Source organism: Juglans regia, chromosome 10 (genome assembly GCF_001411555.2).
Source record: "Juglans regia cultivar Chandler chromosome 10, Walnut 2.0, whole genome shotgun sequence".
Taxonomy (NCBI): Eukaryota; Viridiplantae; Streptophyta; class Magnoliopsida; order Fagales; family Juglandaceae; genus Juglans; species Juglans regia.
The window spans coordinates 1,685,801-1,707,840 of NC_049910.1; the positions used below are offsets into that span (position 1 = coordinate 1,685,801).

Here is a 22,040-nt window from a genome sequence, read left to right on the forward strand (position 1 = left end):
TTGGTACAACTGGTCTGTCTCTGCATCAGTTTGCAAATGACTATATCTTTCGTATTGATTTGTAAATATAATTTTTCTAATTATATATTATATATAGGTTTTCAAAAACATTTTTATGCAAGAATAAAAATAAATCAATATAAAAAGGCTCAAAATCTAAACTCAAATGTAAAAAAAAAAAATACTTTAACTACAAATAGATTCTGTAAAAATAAATTTACAAACTGACGTGTATTGATATAATACATTAGATTATAAAATTATTTTTATTATAAAATAAATCTAATATATCACATTAAATCACGTTAACTTATTAATTTACTTTTATAAATTTTTTTTTTTTCATGAATGTATCACTTCTCGTCAAAAACACAACCATGCATGTAATCGTAAGTCGTAACATAAATAAAGAGGAAGCGGGAAGGGAGACCCGGAGAGGGACACAGACGAGACGCCCACATGTACATGTAGACCTGCTGCGACGAAATGCAAAACAGTAACTCGCGAGATATGGAGGTACGTTTGGGGTGCAATGACGCTTCAAAGAAGACAAGCCCAACAAATCCCTGTGGGCCCATTATTATGTCTATTATGCTTGCATTTTTTTTTCTTAAAAATGTTATTAATTATAGCTTTTGGACCATATTTTTAACTTGCTATCGTTTTCTTTGTACGCACCTGATCTCCGGCTCATTGATATTATTTAACGTGGTATATTGAATTTTTTTTAGCGATACTATAAACTATATTTTTATCCATTCTCACTAGATAAAACGTGATATTTTTTTTTTATCACTCTTAGATCATCGATTCATTCTTTATTTATTTTAAAATAAATTTAAAGATCGATGAGTAATAACACTTGATTATAGTAGTTATAATAACCACTTTTGAGTGACCCTCTTTCGCAGCTTGCTTCTGCATGTGGGCTTCATGTGCCACCGTGCCTTAACAAGCCCGCTGACTACACGCATCGCACCAACAGATCTCCCACCTTAAGATCTTTTAGATTTGTCCAACCTCACCTCCCAACAATCGTCACGTGGTCTCCACGTGCCATTGCAGGTGTGCGGGAAGACAAATGCTCCACCACAGATTAGTTCATTCGATACCATGCTTTCTACTATGTTATCGCTTTCCTTAACCGATGATCTTGAAAAAGGGAATACGGATCTCTCCAAGAAATATCCCAAGACGACAAATTGCAGTACATCCACAGCTTCCACCGCCTTCAACGATGATTCCAGAGTTTATATAGCTATGCAAAATGTTAAAAATCGTCTTTTAAGACAATGCCCTCTTTGTAAGTCATAGGTGGGGACCAAGAAATTGGTTCCAAAAGCTTTTTTTTTTTTTTTTTCTCTCCACATTTGCACTATGGTTATTGTACTGATGTGTTTATTGGAGAACCCCATTAGGGGTGGGTAGCAGGGCCCCGCACCCTGCTGCCCCACCCTTGTTCGCCCCCGCCCCGCATCTGGCCCCCCTAGCAGGGACGGGGAGGGCCCAATCCCGCCTCGTATTTTTATATTTTTTTATATAAATATATATTTATACATATTTATAAATATTTATTAGTTGTACTATATATAAATATAATAATATATAAAGTAGAACTTTTAATTAACATTCTGTGTAAGTTGTAGTGTAACAGGGTGATCCTTCTATATATTGTCAAGGCAATACAAGAGTCTCACATTGTATTGTGAAGGTAATCTATAAAATGGTTACTCTACTACACTATAACTCACACAAAATATGTAATAGGAAATTTAAAAACTATATAATTTTTAAATTATAATCATATTTATAAATTTAAATTCACAATTGAAGTCCAAAAATGTGTTTTTGATTGCTTTTGGACCAAGAATAATTTTTAGATCGTGGATTATAGTCGATTATTGAAGTAGGTGGGGGGAGAAGCGGATTGGGAGTCCGCCCCACCCCTCGTCATGGGGTGAAAATCCCAGCCCCGGGATAGCCCCTCTAAACTTCACCCATCCACATGTATCATCTTTTTAGTATCTGAATTAAAACTTGCTTACTTAGGGGGGGGAAAAAAAAAACCACTTTGGAGTATAGATTTATTATGTTACGAACAAAGCTTTACATAATAAGCAATAATTAAGTTCAAATCAAATCTGAAATTAGACAATCGTAGAGATATTTATAATGCTCTATATGGAGGTGTGTTCATCACCCCGCACTGGACAGAAGGTTATCACATACTCTCTAGAGGCGCAATTTACCAATGGTGGAGGTGTGTCAAAGGCATAACTGTAATACGAAGGGCAAGCATCTTTAAAGATCTTTGAATAGACACTAGGCTTGCACTTTTTTGGGCTCCCGTATTGATTCCGACAACAAAAGTTGTCCAGGCCAAAAGCCAAGCAAGCACTTTTGCATGCCACCACTTCCCCATTTTTGTTTAAGATTTCAAGCTCTTGTGGGCATAAACTGTTCACGTCTTTCAAGCACCCTCTGATGGTACATTTTGGCAATACTTGCCTTGACGTGATCGAAACAGGGATGTTGTACCCATCCACCAAGCTTACATCATAAAAGCTTGGCTTGCCTTTATCTTCCTGCAGGGAAACTTCCGCTAGTGTGGCTGGGGGAGTGCCAATACTTCCATTGCAGGCCAATCTTCCATCACAATCGCCTGTTTCACGGGCAGGATTCCAATTGGCATTGAATTTGCAGCCTGTTCTGGCCCAAATCCGGCCACTCCATGTCAGTGGGGTATAAATGTTGTGTGTCTGGCCTGAGGGGAGGTAGAAGCCGCCATCAGCTATTATTGGGTGCCCAGTATTTGGTGCTGTTGCAGGCCATATGGGAAAGGGGCATTTGTTGTGCACATAAAATGTAACTTGATGTGCTGCTGTAATTCCTGCAACATGGGTTTCAACTAGAATGGTTAGCTATAAGTTGTTGACAACTACAAAGCAAATGGAAATCAAAAGCACTCCCTCTAAACTTCTTGCAATTCAACAAATACTAGTTTGGAGTATGATATCAGGATTGAGTCATAACATGGGCATGTAAATTCAATGAAGAAAGAAATTCTCGTTTTGTGAAATTACCTGCAGATAGCATAGAATGGCATGCTAGGAAGAGAAAGAAAGCAGCAACCAGCGCTGGTAACTTCATTCTGAATGCTATTAGGTGAAAAACATGATTTGGTATCATATTTATAGTTGAAAAATTACGTGTTGCTTCTTCTTCTTCGCTTGTACTTCAAGGTTTGACGTGGAATCTTTGGAGACAAGAAAGAGCAATGTGTTTGTTGTTGGCTGCTAAGCATTATCATCTCTTAAAAGAAAATCAAGAGGTTCGCAATAGAATTTGACACCTGCAAATAGAACAAAGTATGAAACAATCTCTAATTGCTTTCTGAACCAAATGCACATCACAAGATCACCTGTAATTATCATTAGCGAAATCGGAAAACAAACCTTAAATCAGATCACCTGTAATTATCATAAGCGAACTCGAAAAAAAACCTTAGATCACATTTTTTGTTTTACTCACCAATGCCCCTGCCACGTTATGCACCCTCCACAATGAGCCATTCCACCCTTTCTTAAGCCTATAGGCTATCTTGACCAGAATGTGCAAATGCTAATTTCCATAAAAGCACCATGTCACATTTTCTAGCTTGTAGCTGTAGCAGAGTATGCATATTGACCAGAAGGTAAATGTAGACATATAATTACTCAATCCCTTATGGAAAATGATAAACTTAAAACTATTTTACCATTCTATTTCGGATAGAGGATAGTTATGTAAAATTGAAATTATTGTAACTAAGTGTCGTGTGCTGCTCTGGGGTCAGTTCTGTAGCTCTTTGTTATCCCTGCTGTGTTGCTACAGTGCTACTTCTATGCATCCACGTCTATTAATGGTCTTAACAGTAGTAGTGCTGGATATGAATTACTAAGCTTGTGGAATCTACTGCTGTACGTGCTGTGTGCCTGCTGGGTATGTGCTGTGTTCGCTGGAATGTAAGTTAAAGCTCGAGTAAGTTCTCTGTGCTGTTGGGAAGTAGGGAATTCACTACTACTGAATTGCTGCTCTGCTAATTGTCTTCTTTCAACTCAATTGTACTTCAAGGGTTTGATGCGGAATCTTTGGAGATATTAAATAAGAGCCATGCTTATTTTGGCCCCTAAGCATTATCATCATCCCTCAAAAAGAAAATCAAGAACATGACATGAGGTGCCATTTAGATTAGAATTGAAATTTGAAAAATCTGATAACGAATGTTTTGTCTGATACGATGTCTAATTGCTGGAAATCAATGACAAAAAACCACATGCAAATCGCATCAAGATCTCTGGTGATTATCATAATTTAATTAGCAGGAGCATGAATAAGTTATAAGCTGTATTTTGGACAGTTACCATTTATTTCCATCCAAGTATCAGTTATTCTCTCATATTTATATGGTAGACTAGTCTAGCAACATTATTAGATCTAGGGTTCATGACAGTACCACCACCCGCCCGGGGGTTGTTTTTTCCAGCATTATTAGGCCTAATGTTCAGGATAACATTATCAGGACTTCAAAAGGAATAGAAAATTATTGTGACCGACTCCCAATTCTCAGCTGTCAGAGATTTATTTGCATAACAGTATAACGCATGGCATTTCTTAATGATTCTTTGGTAACAATAAATTGCAGATCATAAACAAGTTGGATACTTGGGTCCAACCAGGGAGTGTAGAAACTTCAAAACTTTCTCCATTTAGCAGACACAAATAAAGATTTCTAGTAATAATACAATGCAGGTCATAAATAAGTTGGCTACTCTGGTCTAAACAGTGACTGCAGAAATTTAATAGAAAATATACACAAAAACTCGTGAGTAGTTGACCAGATGTGGGGACTCTTTTCTTGGGGAATATCCAATGGAATCCACACTTAATTACTACTTCTTCCTTTAGCCCAGCAAAATACTATAGAATAGAGCTTCTCTACGAAAACCATCAACCTCCATATCTACCCCTCCAACATCTGTTTCCTACACCATGCAAGTTGATCCAAGATTCTCATTCCAAGTACTTTTTTTTAATAATTTGACAAGTATATAAGATGATTTGGAGATTGATAAATAAATAATTTTTCCTTTATAATGTGAACTCAATATTAATTATTTTATCGTTTAGTATTCCGATCCACGTGATTGCATACAAATCCAGAAATGCAGGGTAACGGTATTGGCTGGGAAGGGGTATTTAACTTTAAACACGCTCGTCTAGAAAAATCGGAAAGGCTTTTGTCGTCCTCGTAAACAGGGATTCTCTATCCCTCTCTCTCTCTCTCTCTCTCTGATCGATCCTCTGTATTTTGTCTCTAAGCTGTAACATTTTCTGGGACAGTGGAAGAGAGAAATGGACTCTAAACCCAATTTACTCATTGGGTCTCTCACTTTCACCACCTCCTCTGATTTCAAATTTGAATACCCTTTTCACTACTCCTTTTGGGTCCCTACGTAGTACGCTCAGCTCTCTTCGCGCCCGCGTCTCTCTCGCCCTCACTTTGACCGCCTCGGTCTCATCCCCTCCCATCTTGACCTCACCATCCCACATATTTAATCCTGACACCCTTCTCCCACAACTTCCATCAAACACTTTCAAAGCCCATTCATTCAGGCATGGAAAAACCAGCTCAGAGTAGTGAAAACAATGATACCGAATCCCTCGCTGGCAACCTCCAAGACCTAAGCTTGGATACTAATGTTAGCATCAGTCTTTTTAGCAGCACGGTTTCTGGGTCTGAGAACAGTGTGAGTAGCAGCAATATGAGCAATGCCAGCACTGTTGAGGCTCAGAAGAATGCTGAATTCGTAGTGGACTGCGAGGAAAGTGACACAAGCAGTTTAAGTTGCGCGAGCAAATATAACAGCTTTGATGCAAACGAATCCAGCTTTCGGAGCTTTTGCTCGTCGAAGCCTCACAAGGGCAACGATATACGATGGGATGCCATACAATACGTAAAGGCGAAAGATGGGGACTTGGGGCTGGGAAATTTCAGGCTATTGAAGAAGCTTGGTTGTGGGGATATAGGGAGTGTGTATTTGGCCCAGTTAAGAGGAATGGGGTGTTTGTTTGCCATGAAGGTGATGGATAAGGGCATGTTGGCTGGAAGGAAGAAGCTGGTGAGAGCTCAGACTGAGAGGGACATATTGGGTTTGTTGGACCACCCGTTCCTTCCCACCCTTTACTCGCATTTCGAGACCGACAAGTTCTCTTGCCTGTTAATGGAGTTTTGCAGTGGTGGGGATCTTCACACGCTTCGGCAGCGCCAGCCCGGCAAGCACTTTAGGGAACAGGCAGCCAGGTTAGTAGTAGTACTGAAATAGTGAAATGTCAATTGCCATTGGCCTTTTTATTTATCTGGTATACTTCTTTTTATTTCTGTTGAGGTAAAATTGATTAAACAGTACTCATTAGGAGAGAGAGATTAGGGAAAAAGACAACTTTGTAAGTAAGAAAAGAGAGGAAGAACTAAGAAGTGCTTGTCTATAGTAAGCATTAGTTTTTTTTTATTAATCAAACAAAACTCAAAGAGAGAAATACTCCATTAAATTTAACTCCTCATGTCCTCGATTGTGAGTTTTACTTCAATATTCAATGAATTTGCGTCAGACTAACACATGATCCTTTACACTTTGAATGATTATGTTTGTTTTTTTTTTTTTTTTTTTTTATGGACTTTGGTTCTCTAATATAGTATCAGCTCAGATTGATGAACCATGCTTTGGTAAAGTCATTTTGGTTTGCTCCTTAGCGCCATCCTAATAGATTTTGGGCTTGTTTATATTCAAATTTCTGATTATTTTCTTTGTTACTTAACAACAAAAGATGTCTGACTATCTCTTTTGTACTTTCAGATTTTATGCTTCTGAAGTTCTTCTTGCGCTAGAGTATCTACACATGATGGGAGTGGTGTACAGAGACTTAAAGCCTGAGAATGTATTGGTGAGGGAGGATGGCCACATCATGCTCTCTGATTTTGACCTATCTTTGAGATGCTGTGTGAGTCCCACACTCGTTCAGTCCAGTACAGAACCATCCTGCCGGATATCTGCTTACTGTATTCAGCCATCATGCATTGATCCAACCTGCAAATTACCCGTTTGTGTGGAGCCTTCTTGCTTGCAACCTTCTTGCTTTAAGCCTCGTTTTCTCAGTTCCAAAATAAGCAAGGTGAGGAGTGAAAAAATAGCAAATGCAGATTCACTTCCTGTTCTAATTGCAGAACCAACTAGCGCCCGCTCTACATCATTTGTTGGAACCCACGAATATTTAGCTCCCGAGATAATAAGAGGGGATGGTCATGGGAGTGCTGTTGATTGGTGGACATTTGGTGTTTTCTTGCACGAGTTGCTCCATGGGAGGACACCGTTTAAAGGCAATGGAAACCGAGAGACATTATTCAATGTTGTTGGCCAGCCCCTAAAATTTCCTGACGGATCTTGTATCAGCTTTGCAGCAAAGGATTTGATCCGGGGCCTGCTTGTAAAGGATCCACAAAAGAGACTAGGATTCAAAAGAGGTGCCACTGAGATCAAACAACATCCCTTCTTTGAAAGTATTAATTGGGCTCTCATCCGGAGTACTCACCCTCCAGAAATTCCAAAACCCGTTGATCTTGCATTTTTGAGCCACACAGTCAAGACATCGATGCCTCCAAATGACAAAGGTGCTACTGACTCGGATAGGTCATCAGGTCCTTACTTAGATTTTGAATTTTTTTAACGACTTTTAGTAGCCAAATGTGGAACAAAAAAACTAATGAGTTGGAATATATATATATATTAGGTTGTCAATGAAATTTTATTCCTTTTGCATGGTTTAATAATTTTCCTCGCATAATTGTGGTTGGCGGGATACTCATTTTGTATTGGCATGTGGATGACGACTTTGATTGAACTCACTTTGATTCCTTTCCGAATGCATCAAAAAGTGGAAAAATGAAATAAAGGGGCCTGAAAAATGAATCTGACGTTTGTTGTGTACGACTACGATTTTCATCTCCCAGCTTTTGTGAGTCTTTTAACAAGAGAGTTCCTTTGATGGTGGCCCGGGTGTGATGCACTTTTTATTTATATTTATTCTATTCTCCCTTTTGCATAATCACTGTTTGTCTGAAATGTGACCCCTGTAAATTTCCAAAACTTTGTCCACAGATTAACTTTTGGAAAAGGAAAATCTGATTTAGACAGCACGCAGAAAAAGTCATACTGTTTGTTGGGACTCTTGGATGCATATGGGAATGAGAGAATGTGATATCCCAGCTGTAACTTTGGTATTTTAGGTTGTGTTTAAAGGTTGAGTTTAGTTGAGTTTTTTATAAATAGTAATGAGTTGAGTAGGTGAAGTGAGTTATATGGATAAATCTAAAATGAGTTTAGATGTCAAGATAAGCTTAGTATTATTTATGAAAAATTAAAAAGGTTACAAGTCTCATATATAAAGATGTGTTGAGTTTAAAAATGTTATGAGTCTCATATATAAAGATGTGTTGAGTTGAGATAATATTAGTAATTTTAGAGTTGGGTGTTTGAATGTTAGACTCAACTTAAAATTAGAATGAACTGAGTTGATCTTAGCTGAGTCTTGCAACCAAACTAAGGTGCTATTTGGACAATGAGTTGAGATTAGATAAGTTGAGATGAAAGTTAAATAAAATATTGTTCAAATATTATTTTTTAATATTATTATTATTTTTAGATTTGAAAAAATTAAATTATTTATTATATTTTGTGTGAGAATTTTAAAAAATTATATTGATGAAATGATTATCAAACACTTCTAAGATCCAAATCTAGCTAAGAGCATTCTCATTGGATTGATTAAATGTATCTTTAAATTTTAACTAATATCACATGAATTTACATTTGTCTATTTCATTTAACTTCCATCCCCACATTAGATTATTTATTTACTCTATATATAATAATAAAATAATATTATTTTAATAATTAATTAATTAAATTTAATTTTATCACATTTTATAATTCTACCAATTAAATGTTAATAATAATTATATTCTAAATGTTAAATTAATTATTTCTAACTAATTGAATTTGTTTGCTTGGAATGAGAAATTAATATTTTAATATTTGATGAAGTAATTATAGTTAGTTATATTTGATGAAGTACTGTAACTAAAATCTAAATTATTTAGAGATACCCAATCCAATATGGAGTTTTTTTGACATAAATTATTTAAATTTTAATCATTCTTCAACTTTAACCAAGCCAATAAAAATGTTCTAACAGTGCTGAGTTCTGCTTCCTTCAGTTACGAGAGGGGCTTTATTCCTCTGCAGTTACAGCCTTTTCTTTCTAAAAAAAAAAATGTAAATCGCACTTAAATCATCATGGGCTGGGCAAGTGAGTCTTTACAAGTGCCTCAGCCCAGACCCAGTTAAAAAATGATGTTCTGTAAAAAATGATGTGCAAACTGATGTACCCTCGCAATCTCTTGGTTTGCAAGTTGTGTGAACCAAAGACAACAAAACAAAAAGACCATTAGACTCGGACGAAATACAAAGCAGATAGCCGACAGCATGAAGAAAGGCCAGACCGTGTTCAGTTTGTATTTTTTAATTTATTTTTAAAGTTACTGTACAGAATTTGTTAAAAAGACTGCACAGGATTTTTATATCAAGATTATATTTAAAGTAATTAAGATCAGACAATATTTTCTTTTGATTTTTACTTTCAAGTTGTAAATATTTCTCCAAATCATCAAAATATCATCATGGGACCATGTACTCGAAAGGAGCCTTGTACCTAAGTACATATTATAAAAAAGTCTTGAATTCACAAGGAATTTAATAGGTTGGACCGTTGGAGGAAAGCTATATTATTATATAATGCATTTATATGTATGTATATTTATTTAAAAAAAAAGGATTGAAGAGAAAATCAATACCCAATTGAATGGAAACGATGACCTAGCTGGCTCACTTCTCCTAATTTAAATACAAAATTCTTTCATGTCTCAACTTCATCGTTTCGATGAAGGAGAAACACCATTGACACTCAAAAAATTGTAGAAGGGAACTGGATCAATGACCCAGTTGAGATCTCGACCTTGCTTCAAGACCACTTCACTAATATTTTCAAAACTTCCAATCCCGTCCAACCCCAAGACCTTGAGAGCCTCTTTCCTAAAAAAATCACACCTTAAGAAAACGAGGCTCTTTGCAAAATACTAACTGAAGAGGAAATCATGTTAACCATCAAACAGATCCCATCCACCAAAGCCCCCGACCCTGATAGTTTTACGGGACTGTTTTACAAGTCATACTAGGACTTGATCAAACCAGACCTCATTGCAGCCATCCAATTTTCTTTTCTTTCTTTCTTCTACATGGCAAGCTCCTGAAAGAAATGAACATACAAACATAGCCCTTGTCCATAAAACAGACTCCCCAAACACTGTGCATCAATTTCGTCCAATCAACTTGGCAAATGTTTGTTACAAAAGCATTGTGAAGATCCTAGCAAACAGACTCAGACTAATCCTCCCAAATTTCATCTCCCCCAATCAAACTGCTTTTATTTTAGGTAGACTCATCTAGGAAAACATCATCATTGCACAATAAATCTTCCACCACCTAAAAAAGAAAAAAAGAAAAATTGGGCCAATAGTTGCAAAAATTGACATGGAAAATGTTTTCGACTATATGGAATGGTCATTCATCATCAACATTTTCAAAAGCCTTGGCTTCAGTAAAACCTGGACAAATTGGATCTAAGAATGCTTGTCGCAAGTCTCCTACTCCATCCTTCTTAACGGCTCACTCACTGGTCTGATCCACCCTTCAAGAGGCATCCGACAATGTGACCCCCTTTCCCCCTTCCTCTTCATCCTTGGCAGTGAGGTTCTTTCAAGACTCATCCACAAAGAAGAAATCCTAAAAAACCTGGAAGGTATTCACATCTCTCGAGGAGGTCCAAATATCTCTCACCTCCTCTTCGTAGATGATCTCATCCTCTTCAGCAAGTCCTCCCCATCCACTGCGGATGCCTTCGCTTGCTGCATTGATACCTACACCAAATGGTTTGGCCAGAAAATCAATCAAAACAAATCCACCATTCACTTAAACAACAACACTCCTCTACACGTTAAAAGAGAAATGAGGGACTCCCTTAATTTCAAAGCTTGTCTTGCAAAACTCAGTTACCTAGGCCTGCCTCTCTTTATTAGTGTTTAAGAAAAACATCTTTAAATAGGCCCTTGAGAAAGTTGAAAACAAGCTCCAAGCTTGGAAATTAAGGATTCTCTCTCAAGCAAGTAGAACCACCCTCATCAGAACTATGGCTGCTTCTATCCCCTCATACATCATGACTACCTGCAAAATGCCAAAAGTTGTTTCCTCCAACATTGATAGTCTTTTCAGGAAATTCTGGTGGGGAAAATATGCCAACAAGAAAAAAGGTTTCTATCCTATATCCTGGGACTCGATCTGTATTCCAAAATCTCTTAGTGGCCTTGGCTTGAAGAATTGTTCCCTCTTCAATAAGGCTTTAAACTCAAAATTTGCTTGAGCTATCATAAACGACTCAAACAGCCTCTGGAAACATTTTCTCACCTCGAAATGTCTAAAGAACTCAAGCTTTTTTAAAGTCAGAAAAGACCCATTGATTCTTGATTTTGGAAATGCCTACTCAATCAAAGAGACTTCCACAAATCCAGCATCTGCTACCAAATTAACAATGGAATCTCAACAAAAGTCTAGAAAGACCCTTGGATACCAACTCTCCTCTCCCCCATCCTTGCGCCAAACCCAACCACTAATTGGATTGAGCCAAATTTGGGAGTTGCTGAGCTTACCCTTGAAGAATCTAAGAGATGAAACACAATCTTTCTACAAACTCTATTCTCCTCGGACTCTGCTCAGGAAATCTTCAGAATTCCTTTGTCAAACTACAGTTTTCTTCCATTAACGACAGAATCAAATGGAAACACCACTACTCTGAAAATTTCTCAATCAAATATGCCTACATTGCAATGCTCACTCCCACAACAAACCAAACCGCAAATATCCCCTAGAAAAAATTGTGGAAACTCCAGATCCATGACAAATTAAAACTCCAACTCTGGAAAGTCTCTCAAAACATCCTTCCAACAAGATCCCTCTTGAAAAGAATTTTCAATCTTGAGGATGACCAAGTACTCTGCCCTCTATGCCTCGTTGAAGAAGAGACCATCACTCACCTCATCCTTAACTTTTGTTACACAAAAACTCTCTGAAATCATTCCAAATGGCCAATCTATATCACAAAATTCACACAACACTCAATTTTGGAATGGATTACAACCATCCTTGACCTTGCAATCTCTCTGAGAATCCCTGAAGATGAATCATAATCCTTCCAAATTTTTGCAACTCTGGCCATTGATAACATCTGGTTCCTTCGTAATTTAGTCATCCATGATTCCTTCAAACAATCTCCAATCTGGCTAATTACCAAGGTTTCAAAGGCTCTTATGGACAGCCAAATAGCTTGGAAAGAAAAATCACAGGAACTAGAAGCCTTATGGTACTGCATGCCAAAAGATCACTTCATTATCCAATTTGACGTAACAGTCAGGGAAGATTTAGGGAAGATGGTGCGACAACTGCATGCATCTGCCGATCTGTGTCAGGTACACCCATATTCACCCTCACTAGTTTCATCAACAACAAAAATCCAAATGAGCGAAGCATCTGCAGTTCTGTCAGAAATCAAAGAAGCCATCAAGCTCAACCTAAGAACCATACACATTGAATGAGACTTAAAGCAAACCATAAGTGCAATCCAAAAGGATCAGCAAATTTCAATCCAAAAGGATCAGCAAATTTCAGATTGGGAAATGCAAGCTGTCACTAATGACATTAACTTCTTACTACCATCTTTTGAAACTTGGTTAGCAAAAAAAATTCATCAATCACAGAATCGATGTGCGCACAACTTTGCGCAATGGGTAGCCTCCACTCTTCAATTTGGAAGCATACCCCTTTCCATTATTCCCCCTTGCATTTTACCTTTTCATAGTGGCAAAGACCTCCTGTATAATTTTATTTATGTACTTTTTAGAACAATATGTACCTGTTTTATTTGTTCTATTTTAATGAAGCTTATTTGCAGAAAGAAAAAAAAAAAAAAAAGAATGGAAATAAGGACCTCTCATAATCTTATTTTTAGTTACCAAAGAAACAAAGAGAGATATAGAAAGCCACTAAAGATTTAGGCCTCATTTGGTATACAAATAATATGAAATGAAATAAGAAATCTGTGAATAATAGTTAGATAATTTATAAATAGTAGTGAAATAATTTGAATTAAAATTTTTATGGGACTTTGCTAAAGGAGAGAAAAAAAAATTGAATAATAAATTATAAAATTAAAATAGGGTAATAAATTTATAATATAATTTTTATTTTAGAATTTGAAAAAGTTATTTTTTTTTATTTGAAAGTTTGGAAAAATTGTGATCATTAGGTAATAATTAAATGAAAAAATTGTAAATTTGAGAATTTGGAATTGAAAAATATTTGTATTTTAAATGGTGTTTGGATGTTGAGATGAAATGAGATGATTTAAATATTGAATAATTCTACTTATCATCCTCACACACCACACTTATTTTATTTTTTTTTTCATTTTTCTTATAACAAATATGTGATTTATGGATGATAAGTAGAGCAACTCAATTAGTTTAACAAGAATAAAATAAAATAAAAAATAAAAAAATAATATTAAAATATATAAAATGTAGAGAAAACCTGGGCAACAACCCAACTGAGTATCCCATAAAATCATCCCACCATTCAAAATGAGACACGTCAATTTCTTACCACCATTAACATGCATCCTACTACACCTGAACAATCCATCCAATTCCCCATTCCCATTTCTTCCTCTTCCTTCTCTTCTTCTTATTCGAACCCATCACCCGACAGCACCCACTCCATCCCAACCCAAATTCGACAGCACCCCACTCATCCCCGACTGCAGAGACCTGGAGCAATTGCCTTTCGACGGCAACCCTGACGTCGCATTCAAAGATTTTCAAAAAACTGGTATTTTGACATAACTTAATTTTCGGTCTTAACAGAACTTCATTTGGACTTGTATTGGAGTTCTTGTATTGGAATTAGATCTCATTTCGAAGTTATTGTAATTTCGGCTATGGAAATTATCTTGGCATATGGATTGATAACTCATCTACTCCATGAATACCAACTTTTTGTAAAAACGTCTCAAATGCCCTTCGGCCACTGCACATTACCTATCAGATGTGCATTTCAACCACTGCTCATTACCTATCATTCGTATGATTGAAACTACTCTAGTTCAGATTTTTATTAAGTTTTTGCTATTATTTTATAGTTATTGTTTTGCAATATCATGGTATTGGGTCTGTTTTAGAATGAAACTGAGAGTGAAGTAAATTCCAAGTCTAGTAGTTTAATGTTTCATGACTACTAATTTAAGAGTAACCCATGAAGGGTGATGTCTTTAATTGAAAAAACTGAAGTAAGGCACCTGGTAGAAATAAGTTTCGGTAATTCTGAACGGGAATGAGAGGGAAGGAGAATGGGATGAGAGATAATTATTTATTTATTTTTTTAATTGTAAACAACCTTTAGAAGCTGATGTGTCATATTTTTATTAGTGGGCTATTTTTCCTCCAACTATAACATGGCTCGTCCAAAGCGACTCAGTAAAATATATTGCGTAAGATGATGAGTAACATTTTATTAAATAATTAGTCATTTTTTAGGAGCAGACGATTGATGACAACCTTAATGACGGGTTTGATACGTTGTACGTTAGATTAGACTTTTACTTTGGCTTAAGAAAAGAAGCTTCCACAAACAAGCGGCTCAAAAGTCCGGAGTTCCAAAATCCAATGGGCACCCACAAGGAATAGGACTGGACTGAAGGCAAGGAACCCTCTCCTTCCCATCATTCTACACTCCTCTAACCTTCAATAAAACCCGAAGCCGAAGCCATAAGCGAAGTTGTATCTAAATTCGAACACTGCACAACAGATTTTCCCATGGTGTCCCCACATTTTCTCCCACTCTCTCTCTGTTTTCTATTCCTTCTGCCTCATCTCTCTCATTCAGCTCTTCATTTACGCGGATGGCTCGCAGACACGAAAACGTATGTCTCTCTTTCTCCCTCTCTGTGTGCTCGTGAAAGTGCCTTTGAAAGTTCTTTAAATTTTCTGCGGTTTCAGGCATGAGTCGGTGCTGAGATTGAAGAAACCTTCTTTCTCTTCTTTTGATCCCACTCGTGTCACTCAGCTGTCATGGCATCCCAGGTCTCTCTCTCTCTCTCTCTCTCTCTCTCTCTCTCTCTCTCCCTCCCTCCCTTTTAATAAATCGCATTTCTTTTGTGGTTTATATTGATTCTTTGCCTATATTTTTAATTCCGAAGGTCTTTCATTTATAAGGGATTTCTGACTGATGAAGAGTGCGACCACCTTATGAAACTCGTGAGTCAAATACTAATCATTCTCCGTCCGAATTCGTGTTTTTTCTCCTGAATATGTAGAAATCTATACGAATAATCAGAAATCAAATTTGATCCAAATGTTGCCATCGTCCTTAATTCGATTTGGATTTGTGTTAATATTGGGGAAAGTAGGCTAGGGATAAGCTGGAGAAATCGATGGTGGCGGATAACGAGTCTGGTAAGAGTGTAATGAGCGAGGTCCGAACGAGCTCTGGCATGTTTCTTCAGAAAGCTCAGGTATTGTTTAATCAATTATCTGTTCAGCATTTATGGACCTTTGCTGAGATTATGCGTTTAAATTCTTTGGGTTCAGAATGGTATAAACTTAATAGCGATTGCCTTTTTTTGCGTAGAGTTAAGGATTCATATAAAACCGTGAGCGTGTAGTGGTAAAATCTGTATTTGTAGCGGTCTTGCGTGCATTTCTCACAAGGATGTCCCAATCGAGAGAAGATCTCGGGCAGCTTTTGGCATTTAGAAAGATAATTTTTATTTTTTGATAAGTATTTTGGCTAATAAAATGAATGTTTCATTAACTTTGACAAAAATCAGCAGAAGTTTCACCAGAAATAGGGTCTTTAACTCATTGATCTTTAATTTAGTTTGTATGTGGGAATAGAGAAAATCTAAACTTCTCTAAGTAATTTTACACCTAGTTGAAACTTGACACCATTTGAGTTGGAGAATTATTGCATTTTGGATAAACAGTGTAAACTAGTGCTGGATGGATGACAAACTATGTCAGGTATTAGAATTATTGGATTTTGGCTTGGGAAACAAGGTTCTCTGACGGCTTTTCATAGACAAGAGAACTCCGTCCCTTTGAAATGATGCCTTATTCAAACCTAAGCTCAGAATAAGCTATTTTCAGTTAAAGTCTGCTTTCTAAATTGGATGAATTGACATGGAGCTGTATTAGTTATGTTGGGTGTGAGATGTGTTATAACAATTTTTGTTGGTCCCAGCTGCTTGGACATCCATTAATCAAAACCAAAACTTAGATGTGTGAGAGAGGAGACTTTCTTTATGTGAAGTGCTCCATAGAGTCACATGCAAGAAGTTAGTTTGAGAGGCTTTTGTTAGACCTGGCATGTTTATGATTAATGCAGCCACTGGTCGCTGCAAGGACACGATCTGTTTTCATACCATTCTGTGAAATATGCATTTTCCGATTCTTATTACTCTGACAAATTCTTACCTGGTGTCTTTGTTTCATCTTCAAGGATGAAATAGTCTCAGATATTGAGGCCAGGATTGCTGCATGGACCTTCCTTCCAGCAGGTAAAATAATTACTTCTCGCTGATTTAGGATTTCTTCAAGTGTATTGGAAGTTTATTATTCAATCTCTCTCACCCTGATTAACAGAAAATGGGGAGTCCATTCAAATACTGCACTATGAGCATGGTGAGAAATATGAACCACATTTTGATTATTTTCACGACAAGGCTAATCAAAAACTGGGTGGCCACAGGGTTGCCACTGTATTGATGTATTTGTCTGATGTTGAAAAGGGTGGGGAGACAATCTTTCCCAATTCAGAGGTAAAATTATCTGTGACTGACCATCTGAGTGATCTTCCTTTTTTTTTCCCTGGTCTGGAAATTTTGTGAAGGGCTTTAAGTTGGTTACACAGATCATTTCAATGCGATCCGTATAAGTATGTATGTGTTTTCCTTTTCTCCCATATTTCTACTTCACTAAGTCAACATTTATTTGTATTCTTCCACAGGCAGGGATGTCTCAACCAAAGGACGATGGCTGGTCTGATTGTGCTAAAAAAGGCTATGCAGGTGTTAATTTGTTGACTAATAACGACTCTGAATTTTTCTATTGTTTTACTCGAGTAATGCTAATATATGTGTTAAGTTAATGAGAATTACATTTTACTGATCAAAAAAAATATATATGTGTTAAGTTATTCGGATGAGGCATCTATTTAAATTCTGTTGATCCCTGTCTTACAACAATTATCTATTTCATTACATTTGTTCTTTAGTTGCTGTCATCCAGTGGTATATAGCCTCCTGGTTCCTACCCTACATCCATCATAGATCTGAAAATTAGCTTTTCATAACCTTGCAGTGAAACCCAAAAAGGGTGATGCCTTGCTGTTCTTCAGTCTTCATCCTGATGCAACTACAGATACCAACAGCTTGCATGGGAGCTGCCCCGTTATTGAGGGTGAGAAGTGGTCTGCAACCAAGTGGATTCACGTGCGATCCTTTGAAAAATCAGCAAGGCACCCCGACAATGGGGATTGCGTTGATGAGGATGAGAACTGCCCCATGTGGGCCAAGTCTGGTGAGTGTGAAAAGAATCCTCTTTACATGGTGGGTTCTGAGCACTCTAACGGAAATTGCAGGAAGAGTTGCAAGGTTTGCTCATCCTAGGAAAACCATTTTTACTTTGTTCTTTAAGAGAACGGGGATAATCCTCTGATTGTTGTATATAACTTTGAGGTGTGAAGTAGAGTATTTTCATAATTCTCCACTACTATTTATTATTTTATTATTACTTTTTACCAACTTTTATTACTATTATTCAATATTCTATTATTACTTTTTCACTATTATTCACAGAATATCTGAAATCACCTCCCTATCCAAACACAGCCTAATGGTACAATCATTAGAGTTTCTTAGACCAAACTTTTATAGCATTTGTTTGCATATTTGAAAACTTACCTATCTCTAGGGGTGTAAATTTTAACCAAAAAATAAGACCGAACCAACTTGAACCTGTGGAACTGGTATGGAACCGGTTTCTAAAATGCAAAAACAGGTCGGACTTGGACCGGTTCCGGTTTTATGATTTTTTGGACCAGACCGGTTCACTATAATATATATTTAAATTAATTTTTTTAATATCATATAATAGATATAATAATATAAATTATTTATAATTATATATAATAATATATATTATAATTATATATAAGATATTATACATATCACTATGACCATATATTATTATATAATATATAATATATATTCTATAATGTTTAATATATAATATTAGTACATTGATATTCTCTAAGTTAGTAACAAATTAGCAATTAACATCATAAATAATATTCTTTTTATTGAAGATTTTTTGTATAACATTTTGTTTATAACAGTTTTTTTATAGCAGAATTTTTTTTCCATAGCATATTTTTTTATAAAGCAGATTTTTTATAGAAGAATTTTTTTAACATATCATATTTTTTTTATAAAGTAGATTTTTGTAAATATTAACAGATTTTTAATAAAACAGATTTTTTTAAAACAATTCTTTTTATTTTTATAAATAGATTTTTTTATGAAAAATTTATAAATTATTTAAACCAGAAAACCGGATCGAACCGGACTGGAAACCAGAGGTACCTGTTCAGGAGAGTAATCGGTTTTGAAAAATACAAAATCAAAAATGTAAAACCGGTGCATACCAGTTCGATCTTAAATTTTTTTCAAAATAAGATCGGGTCGATTACACCCTTGCCTTTTATTTTTTTTAAGAAGATGATTGTATTCCAATTTTATTGATTACCTTCACTTGTGGCGGAGGAAAATCATGGTTACAGACACGACACCTGGAAGGTACATATAAATTAAGAAATTAAAAACTCAGGCATCAAAACCATTATATTCATATTGTCTAAGTACACGGTCTTAATGAAGACAATATAAATCCGAACAATCCAAAGATACAAAACCTACAAGAAAACCAAGCACACGAGAAAAAAAAATAGAAAAAACAAGCAAATCAAGCTTATGAAACCCTCAGGTAAGACATATCTAATTTGTCCATGCGGAGAAAATCCCTCAACGAACTAGCTGGCAAAATATGATTTTCAGACCGTTTAGAGTTCAAACCCTCTGCTCTATAATTAGCTAGAAAGTCAGTCACACCCCTACCTATCTTATATCAAACCTGCCTCTCTTCCTTACTATGGCAATCCATTTGAAGCATTGGATCCAATTGTGGCCTTTGCACGAACTTCGTAATACTTTCCTTTTTACGGGGGTCTAGGGCTGGTACAATGATGATTCATAACTTTTCTGGTGTCTAAGCTCATTTCTAAAGCTTGAAAGTGGGAGTTGTTTGTATTTTTAACATTTGAGTCAAAATAGATATCCTTTTTTCTTCTATATAATCTAGAAAATATCTATAATTGTATAAGAGTGGAACATCTTTTTTGAGATGTCACAGGCATGCAGGTTTCATAAAAACACTGCTAAATAAGAAAATCTCAGACATTTTGGAAAGAAAGTCCATTTCATGAGCACATTGAAATCTCCTTTGGAGTAACTTCTATATGCCACAAATGACGATCTAAATTTGGCTGATTTCGGTCGAGTGTGTGGGCTATAAGTTGGACCCAGAGGAATCTGGATGATATTGATGGCTCGACATCTGGGCATTTTCCTAGTACGCTAACACGACGCCATGGAAGTTGCACCACTCAGAAGCTTATACAAGCCTTTTTGGTTTTCATGTCAAACACAGGTAATCGGAATCAAATGATATTTACCTGATTGAAACTATAACTAAAGAACTCACCCAATTTGAACCTCAAATAGAGTGCTCTAAGATCCAAGCATGTGAGAGAGAGAGAGAGAGAGAGAGAGAGAGAGAGAGAGAGAGAGAGAGAGAGAGATGCTTATATTGTGATGTCATTTCAAACCGTTTTTTGGAGAAGATGAAAATAATCATGCAATTGGGAGCCAAATTGCATGCATTTCTTGCCGCCTCATTTGTTAAACGTTCCCTTCCTTTTCATCTTTTAAAATGTACCCTCAAAGGTTTGCAATTGCATCACCATTACATAATTATACTTTCAGCTCTCTCTCTCTCTCTCTCTCTCTCTCTCTCTCTCTCTCTCTCTCCCTTCAATGGGAAGACCACCTTGTTGTGACAAATCCAACGTCAAGAGGGGCCTTTGGACTCCCGAGGAGGATGCAAAAATACTTGCATACGTTTCCAACAATGGGATTGGGAATTGGACCTTGGTTCCCCAGAAAGCAGGTTTTGTCCATTCTCCACTCTTCTACATGGGAGTTGATTTCTTTTTTCAATTTTTTGGATTTATTGTCTGTAACTGTAAGAGCGCCGCCTGCATTCTGTAAGTATATGCGTGCATGAGCTAGTTTATTATGTACAGGACTCAATAGATGTGGGAAGAGCTGCAGGCTTAGGTGGACTAATTACCTCAGACCTGACCTCAAGCATGACGGCTTCACCCCTCAAGAAGAAGACCTCATAATAAACCTTCACAAAGCTATTGGAAGCAGGTGAATCACCCAGTTTAACTCTCAATCTTGAATCTCTTTCAGTTAATTGTTCTTTGCCTGATTGTATGCTTTGAGTTTCAAAGACGAACTTTTTTTAAGGAGGTTGCACTTAAAACTAATATCTGGGGTGCTATATTTATATGAAAGGACAGCCCTGTAATGTGCATCCTGAAAGAGAATCAAACTACAATTCCATGCACATTAATGTTCCTTGTACCAGTTTACACGTCACCAAAGATCATAACAAAAACTTCCTACTCGATATACAATTGTCAAACAGCCTGTGTTCCGTTACCAGTGCAAGTATAATGACATGATTATCTCTCTCTCTCTCTCTCTCTCTCAATCTCTCTCTCTCAAACAAACTAATGTGTTGCAGGTGGTCTCATATTGCAAAACAGCTACCTGGAAGAACAGATAATGATGTCAAAAACTACTGGAACACCAAGCTGAGGAAGAAGCTTTTCAAGTTGGGAATTGATCCAGTTACCCATAAGCCATTTTCTCAGATCCTCTCTGATTGTCGAGACATTAGCGGCTTCCAAAACAGCCAAAACCAAATTGGATCTCTCAATAAGAACATGAAGTACTACGCATCAGTGCCCACACCAGAACCCTCTTCAGTCCTCACAGTATTTCCAAATACCGATATGATCAGGAATAAGCCTGTGATGGAGCAAGTCCAAGATAGCTCCTCTAATGTAAACATCCACTCATGGCACTGTTTGTCTCAGTTTCAAGTCCTTGACCCAGAAATCATCCAGCCACATTTCTTTAATGAAGCCATCTCTTCTTGTTCATCAACATCTTCTTCTAATGTCACACAGTTAGGCTCGCCACAATCGTATTCTTGCCAACCATCTCACGCACAAATCACACCATCTTCTTCCTTCAATTGGAGTGAATTCCTCAGTGAACCTCTTCCCTATCTTGGCTTTCAGCAACAGCAAGATCGCCACCTCAAGGGAATCTTGTCGCCAACCAATTGCCCTTCAACTCTAGAGCAAACACCCCAGTTAAACCTTGCCACAGGAAATTATAGTGGCCTAAATCGAATTGGACATGAGGGTGGTTTTGGGACATTTGATTTTGGATCCACAAGTGTAGGTCAAGCAAACAACAGGTCAGAAGCTTCATCATCTGTGAGTTCATTTGTGGACGCTATTCTGGAACAGGACAGTGAGCTGCGGGCAGAATTTCCAGATATTTTAGATGGATCTTTTGATTACTAG

At 36.8% G+C, this 22,040-nt stretch overlaps 4 protein-coding genes across 4 annotated transcripts; 3 read left to right on the forward strand and 1 right to left on the reverse strand.

Moving 5' to 3' along the window:
* Positions 1 to 2,063: 2,063 nt before the first annotated feature.
* LOC109008831 (thaumatin-like protein) lies at positions 2,064 to 3,155 on the reverse strand. The gene is made up of 2 exons (XM_018989061.2): positions 3,084 to 3,155; positions 2,064 to 2,890 (listed from the first exon to the last, which is right to left on the reverse strand). The coding sequence occupies exons 1-2, from the start codon at positions 3,148 to 3,150 to the stop codon at positions 2,178 to 2,180; spliced, it is 780 nt and encodes a 259-aa protein (XP_018844606.1). The 5' UTR covers positions 3,151 to 3,155; the 3' UTR covers positions 2,064 to 2,177.
* Positions 3,156 to 5,379: 2,224 nt separating this feature from the next.
* Positions 5,380 to 7,867, forward strand: LOC109008933 (serine/threonine-protein kinase D6PK). Its single transcript, XM_018989233.2, has 2 exons — positions 5,380 to 6,343; positions 6,897 to 7,867. The coding sequence occupies exons 1-2, from the start codon at positions 5,658 to 5,660 to the stop codon at positions 7,762 to 7,764; spliced, it is 1,554 nt and encodes a 517-aa protein (XP_018844778.1). The 5' UTR covers positions 5,380 to 5,657; the 3' UTR covers positions 7,765 to 7,867.
* A 6,973-nt stretch (positions 7,868 to 14,840) lies between these two features.
* On the forward strand, positions 14,841 to 18,018 carry LOC109008934 (probable prolyl 4-hydroxylase 7). Its single transcript, XM_018989235.2, has 8 exons — positions 14,841 to 15,180; positions 15,257 to 15,340; positions 15,457 to 15,514; positions 15,667 to 15,771; positions 16,758 to 16,815; positions 16,901 to 17,076; positions 17,265 to 17,325; positions 17,618 to 18,018. Exons 1-8 carry the CDS (start codon positions 15,074 to 15,076, stop codon positions 17,923 to 17,925), a joined length of 957 nt encoding a protein of 318 aa, XP_018844780.1. The 5' UTR covers positions 14,841 to 15,073; the 3' UTR covers positions 17,926 to 18,018.
* Positions 18,019 to 20,409: 2,391 nt separating this feature from the next.
* Positions 20,410 to 22,040, forward strand: LOC109008834 (transcription factor MYB35-like). Its single transcript, XM_018989064.2, has 3 exons — positions 20,410 to 20,542; positions 20,679 to 20,808; positions 21,188 to 22,040. Exons 1-3 carry the CDS (start codon positions 20,410 to 20,412, stop codon positions 22,038 to 22,040), a joined length of 1,116 nt encoding a protein of 371 aa, XP_018844609.1.

Coding starts and splice junctions, on each gene's coding strand:
- LOC109008831 (XM_018989061.2), bottom strand. CDS start 3,150: ATGAAGTTACCAGCGCTGGTTGCTGCTTTCTTTCTCTTCCTAGCATGC. Junction 2,891..3,083: donor CCATTCTATGCTATCTGCAG/GTAATTTCACAA, acceptor CCCATGTTGCAG/GAATTACAGCAGCACATCAA.
- LOC109008933 (XM_018989233.2), top strand. CDS start 5,658: ATGGAAAAACCAGCTCAGAGTAGTGAAAACAATGATACCGAATCCCTC. Junction 6,344..6,896: donor TTTAGGGAACAGGCAGCCAG/GTTAGTAGTAGT, acceptor TTGTACTTTCAG/ATTTTATGCTTCTGAAGTTC.
- LOC109008934 (XM_018989235.2), top strand. CDS start 15,074: ATGGTGTCCCCACATTTTCTCCCACTCTCTCTCTGTTTTCTATTCCTT. Junction 15,515..15,666: donor GCGACCACCTTATGAAACTC/GTGAGTCAAATA, acceptor TGGGGAAAGTAG/GCTAGGGATAAGCTGGAGAA. Junction 17,326..17,617: donor TGCTAAAAAAGGCTATGCAG/GTGTTAATTTGT, acceptor ATAACCTTGCAG/TGAAACCCAAAAAGGGTGAT.
- LOC109008834 (XM_018989064.2), top strand. CDS start 20,410: ATGGGAAGACCACCTTGTTGTGACAAATCCAACGTCAAGAGGGGCCTT. Junction 20,543..20,678: donor CTTGGTTCCCCAGAAAGCAG/GTTTTGTCCATT, acceptor TATTATGTACAG/GACTCAATAGATGTGGGAAG. Junction 20,809..21,187: donor CACAAAGCTATTGGAAGCAG/GTGAATCACCCA, acceptor AATGTGTTGCAG/GTGGTCTCATATTGCAAAAC.